At 41.4% G+C, this 12842-nt stretch overlaps 1 protein-coding gene across 1 annotated transcript in view; it reads left to right on the plus strand.

Annotated features, from left to right (window-relative positions):
- CPB2 (carboxypeptidase B2) overlaps nt 1-12842 on the plus strand; it is a 51422-nt gene that overhangs the window by 22879 nt on the left and 15701 nt on the right. Inside the window, exons 6-8 of the mRNA XM_019826669.2 lie at nt 2153-2257; nt 9655-9765; nt 12352-12445. Coding sequence (XP_019682228.1) covers nt 2153-2257; nt 9655-9765; nt 12352-12445 — 310 coding nt within the window. The remainder of the gene's footprint in view (nt 1-2152; nt 2258-9654; nt 9766-12351; nt 12446-12842) is intronic.

The raw sequence follows: 12842 nt of genomic DNA on the forward strand, positions 1-12842 counted from the left end.
CTGGGCTGATGGCTCAGAGCCTGGAGCCTGTTTCCGATTCTGTGTCTCCCTCTCTCTGCCCATCCCCCGTTCATGCTCTGTCTCTCTCTGTCCCAAAAATAAATAAACGTTGAAAAAAAAAATTTAAAAAAAATAATTAAAAAGAAGGTCTAGACAAAAAAATTAAGCATTAGGAAATTACATTGGATTTGATAACATTTAATTTACATAGAGTTTCCCACCGTTACCTATCTAAATTGTGATAGGTGAGCGTCTTTGTCATCTCGAGTTAAGATTTTGAGTTGGGGTTTCTGGGTTTTCGTCTGTTTTGGCAAGTACCTACAGTAGAGACTCAAGGCAGACATATGAAATGTTGGGTCCTCCTGGCAGCTGAGTTGGTCGATCCGATTGGATCCATATAATTGTGGTATACACACCCATGACATTTGCTTTCAGACATGTTGTGTGTACTCTTTAGGACTTGTGTTTCTGGATCCTAGATTTATATGTTGGAAGACCATGCTTCCCGCATGCCTCAGTCCCAGTCTTACTTGACCAAGGGTGTGCACACGCTGGAAGTCTTTGGGGTTCCTTCATCTTTCCAGCATCGGGACTGGTACCAAGAGAGTTTGCTTGGCACAGTTAGACAGAGAGTTGAGTCAGGCAACTAGTCCAGACAACCCAAGGTTTCCCTTTAAATTGAGTAGGTTAAATTTGCTAGAAAGTTCTCTTTGTACTATTTCTCTCTTTGCGGTCAATGCCATTGGACTTTCTCCCTTGCTTTCTTACTGGATTATCACTAGCTCCAGGTTAGTTAAGAACAAAGCCTCTTTGAGGGCTATAGATGGCAATAAAATTTTTTTTAATTTTTTTAATGTTTATTTATTTTTGACAGAGAGACAGCAAGCCAGTGGGGAAGGGACAGAGAGATAGGGAGACACAGAATCCAAAGCAGGCTCCAGGCTCTGAGCTGTCAGCACAGAGCCCTATGCGGTGCTCGAACCCATGAACCATGAGATCACGACCTGAGCTGAAGTTCGATGCTTAACTCACTGAGCCACCCAGACCCCCCTGGCAATACAAATTTAACTCTCTCCTTTTCTTGTTTTGAAATTTCAACTCCGCATATTTGCTTAATCTTAATGACACTCTTCTCCCTTCCATACCCTAAAATTGCGTGGGGACTAATTTTTAAAAGCAAATGAACCGTGATTCATTTTGTTTGGAGCTGTTTTTGAGAATACTTCTGAAGACACCAAAGTCTATCACTGAGGGCAAATTGGGAGTTCTGATTCCAGAATTGGCAGCTTGCACTAGGTCCCTACACCATGAATCAGAGCAAGGTCTCTGTCCCTCCACCTGGTGGTAATAATTTTGTGTGAACTTAGATGTATGCTTCTTTTTGTGTGAAATAGGGGAATAGTCTGTATGTAAAAAGTATGCACCCTGGGGCAAGTGGTCAGGGAGTCCAAGTTTGTCTTTGGCATCACTGGCTTCCCTTTATCTTTAAAAAAGAATTTTTTTAACATGTATTTACTTTTGAGAGACAGAGAGAGACATAGCATGAGTGGGGAGGGGCAGAGAGAGGGGGAGACATAGAATCGGAATCCGAAGCAGGCTCCAGGCTCTGAGCTGTCTTCACAGAGACCGATGCAGGGCGCAAACTCATGAACCGTGAGATCATGACCTCGGCTGAAGTCAAAGTCAGAGGCTTAGCTGACTGAGCCACCCAGGTACCCCATCACTGGCTTCCCTTTCCCCATCTTTCTTTGTACTAGTCTCCCACAGAAAGCTGCCCACCTTGTACACACCCCTTTACCCCACGGAAGGGTCAAGGTACAGCCTGAAATACTAGTGTTCTGGTCTTTATTTCTACCCTTCTGCCTTCCACCCTTTCTACCCTGTGGAATGACAAGTAATTGTGGAGGAACAAAGAGGACTTGAAATCAGAAGTCCTGACTGAAAACCTCAGTCCTGCCTCTCACCAGCTACGTGACCTTGACTAGTACCTTTTAGTTACACCAGCTTTTAATGTCCCTTGAAAATCCTCAAAGGGATGCAGAGAACAATGTGTGTTTCATAGATTTGTTGAAAGAATTAAACGCGAGCACTACATAGATGGAAGTTATTTTCCTGAAGTTTCTTGTTATTGTTGTTGGTTTTCCTTGGGCAGGTTTCTAGAAAAGAACAAAGAGCCAAAAATGCCATATGGATTGACTGTGGAATCCATGCCAGAGAATGGATCTCTCCCGCTTTCTGCTTGTGGTTCATAGGCTATGTAAGTATTCACATTCTCTTACACTAGGGTTTCTCAATTCGTGGCCCAAGACGACCTGTGTCAGAATCCGCTGGGCTGTTTATGAAATGCATTTTCCCAGGTCACATCCTAGAATTCTTGCCTTCAACTCTATGGTGGTGAGGTTTGGTAATCTACAAATTCCACAAGCTACCCAGGTGACCTTTGTGCATATTTTTAAGTTTGGGAACTGTAACTTCAAGCATTTAAATCACCCTAAAGATTGTCTACCTTTTTCTTCCTGTATTTCTGGCTAGGGCTAAACACTGGAAAATAATTAAGAAATATTTTGCAATTGTAGTATGTTTACTAAGTAGAAGAAAGAACTAAAGCAATTACCTAAATTGAGTCCCAATTAATTTCTTACTCTTCTGACTTAAATAATCCAGACATCTTTGCCGTATTCTGCCCTTGGAAATTGAACATGAAGTACAACATTACAGAGCACATCCTATTTTCTCATATGTTATAATGGGAGATTTTGTCCCTGAAGGAGGCCTTGGCAGCAAAAAAATCCATATATAAGGCAAAGAGCATGGCATAAAACCAAAAATTATAATGGCTATAAAGCTGTATAATAAATGAATACAGTAAAAATTATGCTTCAGCTCCCATAAAATGGGCATAAATGTTCTCTATATTGATTTATACAAAGAGCTGTTACCACTGGAAAACTAACCTAAAATATGTGTCCTTCTGCTAATGGTGATTGTCTCTGTATTCACAGGGATACAGCCACACATAATAGATTTGTTTAAAAAAAAATCAAAAGATAGTCACTTCCATTGATCTGCCTTAACCCATGATGTACATCAAAAGTGAAAATATTTCTGCCTCCACTGGGTCTTGTCAGATACAACACCTCTACCTCTCTTCCTTTGCCTCACCATCTGCTCTTACCCTCTGATGGGAGCTGCAGCCTCCCTGAGCCTTCTGGAAAGTTCCCAGCCACCACTGGTACCGCCCTGACCAAATGAAGATAGTTCTCAATGGACCAGATCGTTAACACAGCTCAGTCATTTAGTGATCCTTCCTCAACTTGGGTGGTTTATTCCTTTTAGGTAATGAATGAAGCAGCAGTTAGTGGAGGAAGAAACGTGCAAAGCAAGCAGGAAAGCACGCTTCTTTTCCTTCCATCACTGAACCTGGAAAGGACCAGAAAGAAAGGCTAATTCATATTGGTGAAGTTGTCCCTACTTGTCATCCCTCCCCGATTGACATCTCTTGTCTCCTATTACACATGCTCTCCTCCACCCACCCCCAATTGCTGAATCTTTGTAAGATTAAAGTATTTACTCTGCAAATATTTATAAACTGCCTATGAGGTTCCAGACTCTGGAGATACCACGGGAAATAAGATACGGCTCCAAAACCTTACAGTCAAGTATTTTGTCCCGACAAACATGAGGCTGATTTTTGTAGCCCAAGGCAACACAGTTCAATAAACTCTTGTTAATGGACATTTAAGGAGCTGCATCCTTGCCTGCCTAAAACTAATCTAGATCATCTGCCCTTCATAATGATTCGAACAACTGTAGAAGGCAAAATGAAATCCTTAGCTTTCAGATTTTTGTGGGGGCAGATTTTATACTTAAAAAGTAAAGAACTCAAAGACAAAGGGAAGTCTTAGCTTTTAAGTCGCTATAAAGAAAACCTACACCGTTCCTGCATTTCTCCTTTCTTCTCGTACGACTACCACACGCACAACACTTCTGACACCAGATGCATGGGGACTTTCTCCATCCCAAGCAATTCTGTGACACCAGCTGGGTGTCCGACAATGTAACTCACTTTTGACACTGTCTGCCTGGAGACTGAGTCAGATCCCACAGGGTAAGGGCTCAGCTGCGCCCCCCCCCCCCCTGTCACCCTTCAGATGCCAGTTGAAACTCCAGGCTGTTATCCGCGCTTCTGACCGATCAGCTCTAAGTCAAAGGTTCCCACCACCTCCTCCTTGGGTTTGCTTCATTTGGCTAGAGTAGCTGAGGGAACTCAGAGGAACAGGTTACTTCTTGTTTGCCAGTGTATCATAAAAGGATGTCATAAAAGATACGGATGAACACCTAGGTAGAAGAGATGCATAGGATAAGGTCTGTGGGAAGGGGCATGGAGCTTCCCGGCCCTCTCCAGATGAACCCCTCTCCTAGCACTTTCCACGTGTTCACCAGCCCCGAAGCTCCCGGAACCCCTTATCTTTGGGGCTTTTATAGAGGCTTCACCTTGTAGGCATGAGAGATCATTAACTCAATTTCTAATCCCTCTCCCCTTCCTGGAGGATATGGTTGGGGCTGGAACCTCCAAGTTCCTAATCATGGCTTGGTCTTTCCAAGAATCACCTCATGAGAACAAAAGACGCTGCTATCACCCAGGAAATTTCAAGGGATTTCAAAGCTCTGTGTCAGGAACTGAGGTCAAGGACCAAATACTAGAACAAAAGATGCCTTCATTGCTCTTATCATTCAGGGCATTACAAGGTCTGCGCCAGGAACCAGAGTGGGTGTGGGGCAGAGACCAATACACAAACACACACACACACACACACACACACACACGTATGTATATATATATATATCTCGTACTCTCTTACTCTTCTCTAACTCAGTGTGGTGCAGTCTCAGCTGAGGAGAAACCCATTACTCTACACTTTGGGGAGCCTGAGGCCAGTCATTTCTTTCTATGCCTCTCATTCATCCTCTAGAGACCAATTTTAGATCCCTTCCACTTCTGCAAAGGCAGGGCCAAGGCTAGCTTGGCCATGACAAGCACCGGCCTGGCCCATCATAGGAGCCCAAGGAACATGTATGGGGCATCGCGCCTTGCTTAGCATTTTGTCTGCCAGCTGGCTTTTCTCAGTGCCGGCCTCCCTGCGAACCTCTGCCCAGGAGAATGCTCACGTAGCTGCACACAAAGTGGGCACCCTGCAACCTTATGGCCTCCGCAAATTTCCTTCTGCTGCCCCTTACCTTAGCTGACACGTGACTTGTGAAGGGCACTGCTTCATAGACGCTCCATCAAGGAGACAGCCTGCTCTTTCTTTCATATCTCCATGTGCCGAGGGACCAGAGGAGTGGATCGACATTCTCCTGTCCTGCTACAGGTGTCCCCTGCTTTCCTAAAGTTCGCATTATGCCATTCGCTTTTACGAAAGACCTGCATTAGGATGGTGATGGCTTTTTTCATAAAAGCAAAACCTCTGCTTCTTGCAGTAAGCAAAAACAGGTGCTGATGTAAAAGTGTTGGGAAAGTAGGGGATACTCTTCACTTTATCCCATTGTGGCTTACGGAAGGATTTCAGAGTCACCCTCTGCTTTCAGACAGCGGGGAAATCATCTGCAGTCACTGCCTTTTCCCCCCAATTCGCGATCTGATCTGATTGAACCACTCTTGAGTTTTCTTTTTACTGTCATCTAGTGGCCTCCAGATAACTCCCTGGAACCTGGCTCGCGATTCTTTATTCCTCTCCAATTCTTGCTGTCGTTCTGAGTGAATTTAAAGTCCATGTGCGAGATCTAGCTAGGGAATAATCTCGGAAACTTGAACTCGACATCACTACACCTAATCTCAACTCTGTTTCAGTAAACTTCTCCCATGGCCCTCCTCGGATCTCAACACTAATTCTCTCCCTGACCTTTAGATCCAAAATATGGCTGAGGACAGTGGCCAGGAAGGATAGGAGGAGCCACTTAAAAATCTGACTTCTTAATTTCCAGTCCTTCTGTTTCTGTCATTCCTCACACCTGCTCACCACCCATTCACCCGTATCCTGAATGTCTTGTCCCCTCAATCTGCTCTTCGGGAATTCCGACACCAAACACCTGAAAAATTAACTCTCCTTCTTCTGAGCCACCTTGTACATCCTGAAATTATTATCGTACTTATAGCATTGAATTCTTGCTGTTTCCTTTCCAACCTAACAGTTTTATCAGCTTGTTAAGGACAAAGATAATCTGTAAAGTCAGTGTTTGTTGTTGTTACAGTATAACTCATTATATTGTTTGGTCCACAGGATCAGCACTCAACATCTCTTGTAACATTTAAAATTTAAATTGATGCTTCAGCTTTAGGCTGAAATACAGCTCTCGGGTTCAGAGAGTACCTACCATTGTGCTAAATACTTTGTTGCCATTGCAGAAAAACTGGGACTTAAGCTCTTTGCTGTATTTCTACTGGTAGCAGGAGTAACAGTTTATTTTTAAATCTTCCGTTCATAGGGGCTCCCGGGTGGCTCAGTCGGTTAAGTGTCCAACTCTTGATTTCCACTTGGGTTGTGATCCCAGGGTCATGGGAATGAGACCCACATCAGGCTCCATTGCTGAGCGTGCAGCCTGCTTGGGATTCTCTCTCTCTCCCTCTGCCCCTCTCCCCCCGCTCTTGCTCTCTCTCTCTCAAATAAAAAAAAAATTAAGAAAATCTTCCATTCATAGTATCTTATATGCCTTTTTGGACTAATTTATTCTGTCAAGCGGCTATTGGTGAATTTTTTGGCAGGTGTTGTTGTTGTTGGGGACCATAATAAGGACAAAGCTTCGGTGTACCTCAGGAAAAGAGAAGTGAGTAATTATCTGCCAGAGGTCAAGCTAATAGGAATCAGTCAGGCCTTTATTTCCCACCCCTAATCTCTCATTCTTGTGCTGTCCTCTGGTACCCTCTTTCTTCTTGTCTTGTTTTTATACTAGGACAGTGAGTTCAACTTTATTACTTGTCTTGTTGGTAAATCATTCCTTTGACAAATATTTATTTGTTGTCTTTTGTGTGTGTTTTGTCTTCAGCCACCTACCTCATTAAGAGTGATTCATTCGCTAAATATAAAACCATGACTGTACATATCTTTATAAAATACCATGAAAACTCACTGGAGAGCCCCAGGATACACAAATCACAAATTGATAATAAATTATTAGATTAATAAATATGTTACACTTGGTTGAAGTGTTATTTTAAAATATCATGTCTTTAAACACAGTTGATCTGTTAAGTCATGTTACAAGGCTTATAGAAATCTAGAGGTTAGGGGCGCCTGGGTGGCGCAGTCGGTTAAGCGTCCGACTTCAGCCAGGTCACGATCTCACGGTCCGTGAGTTCGAGCCCCGCGTCGGGCTCTGGGCTGATGGCTCAGAGCCTGGAGCCTGTTTCCGATTCTGTGTCTCCCTCTCTCTCTGCCCCTCTCCCGTTCATGCTCTGTCTCTCTCTGTCCCAAAAATAAATAAACGTTGAAAAAAAAATTAAAAAAAAAAAAAGAAATCTAGAGGTTAAATTACTTCAATGATATGATTATATGCCTAGATTGTATGCTTTTGACATATAAATAACTGGGTAGATGTCAAATCTGAAAATATCTTAATGAGTATAACATCATTTACAAGGTTAAGTGAGAATATTTCTTAGATTTCTCTGTATCTATGGAACTCTGCCCTTAATTCACACAATGCCTAGAAAAGAACACAGGTTTGCCCAATACCAGGTACAACCCAGTCTCACCCTTTAGCCAATCGGGAAAATATCCAAAGTCCTGAGGGTGCTTTAACCTTACCTAGCCAATCCATTCAGGTCACCCTCCCGTTAGGGTTCACTTCTCCTTTTATGGGTAGGCATTGAGAAGTCCCCTTAATGCCCAGTTTCCCTCCGTCTTTCCTTTTTCTACACCTCTCCCCCGAGGTCCTGGTTCCGTCCTGCTGCTACTCTTCAGATCACCAATTCCCACTTTTTCTGCACCCTCATCTTCTTTAAATGCACCCAAGCAAGCCTACCACTAGTCCAGATGGCACCTTTGTGAAAGGTCAAAAAAGGCATCCTTTGCTGGAACGAGTAGCTATCCACATGCAAAAGAATGAACTTGGACCCCTACCTCATACCAAGTGCAAAGATTAACCCCAAATGGGTCAGAGACCTAAATTTAAAAGGCAAAAATACAAAATTCTTAGAAGAAAACATAGAAGTAGTCAATCTTTGTGCCTTTAGGCGATTATTCATTAGATATGACACCAAAAGCATAAACAACAAAGGACAAAAGAGAGAAACAGGGCTGTACCAAAATCAAAAATCTTTGTGCTTTTCAAAGAATGTCATCAAGAAAGTGAAAAGACAACCCATATAACTGAGGGAAATTTTTGCAAATCACATATATGATAAGGGACTTGGATCCAAAATATATAAAGAATGTTTACAAATAAACAATAAAATGACATATAGTCCAATTTAAAATTGGGCAAAATATCTGAAAAGATAACTCGCCATATACAAATGGCCAGTAAGCATATGAGAAGGTATTCAACATCATCAGTCATTAGAGAAATGCAAATTACAACCACAAGGACGTATCACTTCCGACCCACCAGGATGGCTAAAGTTCAAAAAGGATAATCACAAGTGTTGGTAATGCTGTGGAAAAATTAGAACCCTCGTTCATTGCTGTTGGGATCGTAAAACAGTGCAGCCACTATTTTACAGTTTGGCAGTTCCTTGAAAGGTTAGGCATTGAATTAGCATGTGACCTAGCAATTCCACTAGTAGGTACACACCCAAGAGAAGCAGACACATTTGTTTACAGATGTTCATGCATCCTTATTCATAATAGTCAAAAAGTGTGCCCATCGACCTCTGAGTAGATAAAATAATGTGGAATATCCTTATAATGGAACATCATTCAGCAGTGAAGAGGAATGAAATACTGACTCATGCTACAAAATGGACAACTCTTGCAAGCATTATGCTAAGTGACAGAAGCCAGACACAAAGGCCATGCATTCGATGATTCCGTTTATATGAAATAGCTAGAATGGGTAAATCCACAGAGATAGGAAGTTGATTAGTGATTGTCAAAGGGGGAGTATTAGGTTCTGACAGATGATCCATATTAGCTCTGGAGCTTTTTGTCCAAGAAGCAGGACTCCAAACAGAATGGGTAAGTGAGGGTTTGAATGTGTGTTTCATAGATTTGTTGAAAGAATTAAAATGAACATTTTGACTCCCCATGTTATAAGGACAAAGTAGAAACTATGTAGTCATATCTGGGCGTAAGACAAAGTTAGTTTAAACTCTGATTGATATATAGATTATTGAAAAAGGAATGGAATTACATCTAAGTTAGAATTCTTTTTGTTTCTTGAAGAAGAAAATTTTAGAAAACATACGGTGCTATTTTCTGCCTCCAATAAATAAGAGGACCATTTGTCCCCTATCCAAGGCATTCGCCACCATTGGGCAGTCTAGTGCCCTGAGTTCAGACTTGTCAAGGAATTAATATTCTTCCTGAAAGTTAAAGATGCAAATCCAAACATGCGAAATGATGTTTTAAAAAATATATAATGCATAAAGGAAACAGACTAAGTTTAGAAGGACTTAAGAGAGATATTATTAAACATGCTTGGTTTAATTTGTAGGTAACTCAATTCTATGGGAAAGAAACCCTGTACACCAGTCTTCTGACACAAATGGATTTCTATGTGATGCCGGTAGTTAATGTGGATGGTTATGACTTCACATGGAAAAAGGTAGGTAAAGGCAAAGAAAACAAAACATGCCCTAGTTGGGGATAAAGGATGCACCGATCGAATTATTCATAGAATCCTGGATCTTGGCACAATGGTTTTATTTAAGATATAAATATCTTTAAATTCTTATTATGGGCCACTTCAAACATATGAGTGGGAATAATTGTATAGTAAATTCCTCTGTACCTACCACACAACTTCGTCAATAATCAGCTCATGGCCAATATTTTCTTGTCTATATCCCCAACCCAATTCTACCTTATTCATATTATTTTGAAACAAATCTCAGATACCATATCATTTCAGCAAAAATATTTCAGGATGCATCTCTAAAATAGGTCTTAAAACAAGCACAGTACAATTGTACCTAAAAATTAACAATACTGAATATCAGAAAATGTCCAATCAAATTTAAATTTGCAATTGTTTCATAACTTTTTTAGAAAAATTTTCTTTGATTCAGGATCCAGTTAAGGCCAATATATTGTGATTGGTTTAGGTATATTTTAATTCTGTTTTATTCCATAGATTCTCCCTCCATCTCTCTCTCTCTCTCTCTCTCTCTCTCTCTCTCTCTCAAATTTTTCTTTGCAATTTATTCATTGAAGACAAGGTTTCACATTGTCTGGATTTGCTAATTGCATGGCCATGTTGCAATTTAACACTCCTCTGTCCTCTGCATTTTCTAAAATTTGAAATTTGGATAGTAGGGGATAAACCAGATTCAGCTTTGACTTTTTTGGCAGGACTGTTTCATAGTGATTCTGTGTTCTGCATAATGTCTGGTTGTATCTCCTTTTGTGACATTAGCTACAACAATGCACACCGCCTAGATCTAGGAATCATTTGAATAGCATTTCGATTCATAAAATCATAAATTGCAAGATTGAGAGAAACATTTTAACTGCACTTACATTCTGACAGAATCACATTCTAACTGGTACGTGAATTTAAAACCTTAGGACCCTTTAATTTAATCGTGAACATCTAATATGCGTGAGTTTCCTAGTCAATCTCATCTATACTGGAAACCATTATCAATGGTATTTCTAGCCCATCAACATCATGATTCAGGAAAATTACTCAAGCAATGGAAGTGCAGTCCTTTCTAATTTAATGAGGAGCGCATCAAAGCATATTTGAGCATATATAAGCTCAGAAAAGCCTCCTGAGACGCACATGTAAACACTAAGGGGAATGAGAATAATCAGAGTGATTGGAAACATACAGGGTTGGACAAAAATTGTTTCGTGGAAGAGGAAGAGGTAATTTTTGCAGAAGAAATGGCTGGAAATGGTGAAGGAGATTGATTGCAAAAGTTATCGCAAGTGAAAGGAACACTGAATAAAAGCTTGTAGGGAGGACTGGGCAAATCCTGAGCTAAGTAAATGAGAAATCCCTAGAACAGTACCTAACAAATTTGTGTCCAATAAACGATCACAGTCATAGATTGATGTTATGATAGACTTGTTCCTTTACTTGAATCACAGTAAAATTAGGCCTTCCTTAGCTATTCCTACCCTCCCACTGTCTCTGTGTCTTAAAACTGTCATTTAGTCCCTGCAGTGTGAGAACCTAATTTCTCCAGGGTAATTCTTGCTACTAAACCATAAGCCCCCCGCTGGAAGCGGACCGGGAAACTGGGCAGAGGGTTAATGACAGCAGGGTAAATTTGCCACGTCATCTCAACTGCAGGTTTAAACAAAGTCTGTGCAACTGTGTACATGATCAGATTTCTCAGTTTGTCCCCAAGAACCCAATGGGGCAATTCGCTTTGAGTTCACACACCAGGATCGAATCAGTACAATCAAAGGAACCATTGGGCTAGAAGTGTCTTCACATCTCCACCTCCTGACACTTTTAAATAGAGAGTTTAATTCAATCTAAAGAGAGCATTGAGGGGTGCCTGGGTAGCTCAGTCAGTTGGGCATCCTACTCTTGATGTGGGCTCAGGTCATGATCTTATGGTTTGTGCGATTGAGCCCCACATCGGGCTCCTCACTGACAGTGCAGAGCCTGCTTGGGATTCTCTGTCTCCCTCTCTCTCTGCCCCTGCTCGCTCGCTCTCTCTCTCTCTCTCTCACACACACACACACACACACACACACACAGTCTCTCTCTCAACATAAATAAACTTTATTTTAAAAAGAAATATAAATATAAAAATTAAGTATAAATATGAAAAAAATAAAGAGAGCATTGAGACTCATGAGTCATCATTTTCATTCTCATTGAAACACAAAGTTATTTTCCTTTTCTCAGAAGAAATTAAAATGGAAGCAAACAAGATTTAAAGAGAACCAATAACCAGCCTTGCAAAGCCAAATGAAGTTTCTGTTGGTATGGGTCAAAACTGATTAAATATCCCCATTTCATCTGGTTCACCCTGAAATAGCTTTGAGAGAACATGGTCGAGACCTGGATAGAGAGAGGGGTGTGCACAGGAACGCTGTGAGGACAGTGGCAGAGCAGAGTGATGGGTTTGCAGGACAGACACACAACTCTGGTCACTTAGGCTTTAGAAGTTGTGTCTTTGCTTGAACTGCAAACATGGCCATCCTGGTTATCAGTATTTTGTTTGTTTAGAATCGAATGTGGAGAAAGAACCGGTCTTTTCATGAAAATAATCGTTGCATCGGAACAGACCTGAACAGGAACTTTGCTTCCAAACACTGGTGTGGTAGGTCGTTTGCTTTATTTCTAGCAATGTTCATTCATTTGAAAGGGGACATTCACAGAGAAAGGCCTATTAATTCAGAGTAATTACAGGGGAGGCCTATCTAAATCAGGAAATAATTCAAATAGGCTTTTTAGTTAAGTGCAGTGCTGTAAATATGCACAATTCACCTTAACCCCTCCGCCCTTCCATTTCGTCTTTAAAAAAAGGAATTTGGTGGGCATCTGGGTAGGTCAGTCGGTTGACTTTGGCTCAGGTCATGATCTCACGGTTCATGAGTTCAAGCCCCGCACTGGGCTCTGTGGTGACAGCTCAGAGCCTGGAGCCTGCTTCAGATTCTGTGTCTCCCTTTCTCTGTCCCCCCCACTTGTGCTCACTCACTCGCACTCTCGCTCTCTCC

The sequence above is a fragment of the Felis catus genome, chromosome A1, assembly GCF_018350175.1.
Source record: "Felis catus isolate Fca126 chromosome A1, F.catus_Fca126_mat1.0, whole genome shotgun sequence".
Taxonomy (NCBI): Eukaryota; Metazoa; Chordata; class Mammalia; order Carnivora; family Felidae; genus Felis; species Felis catus.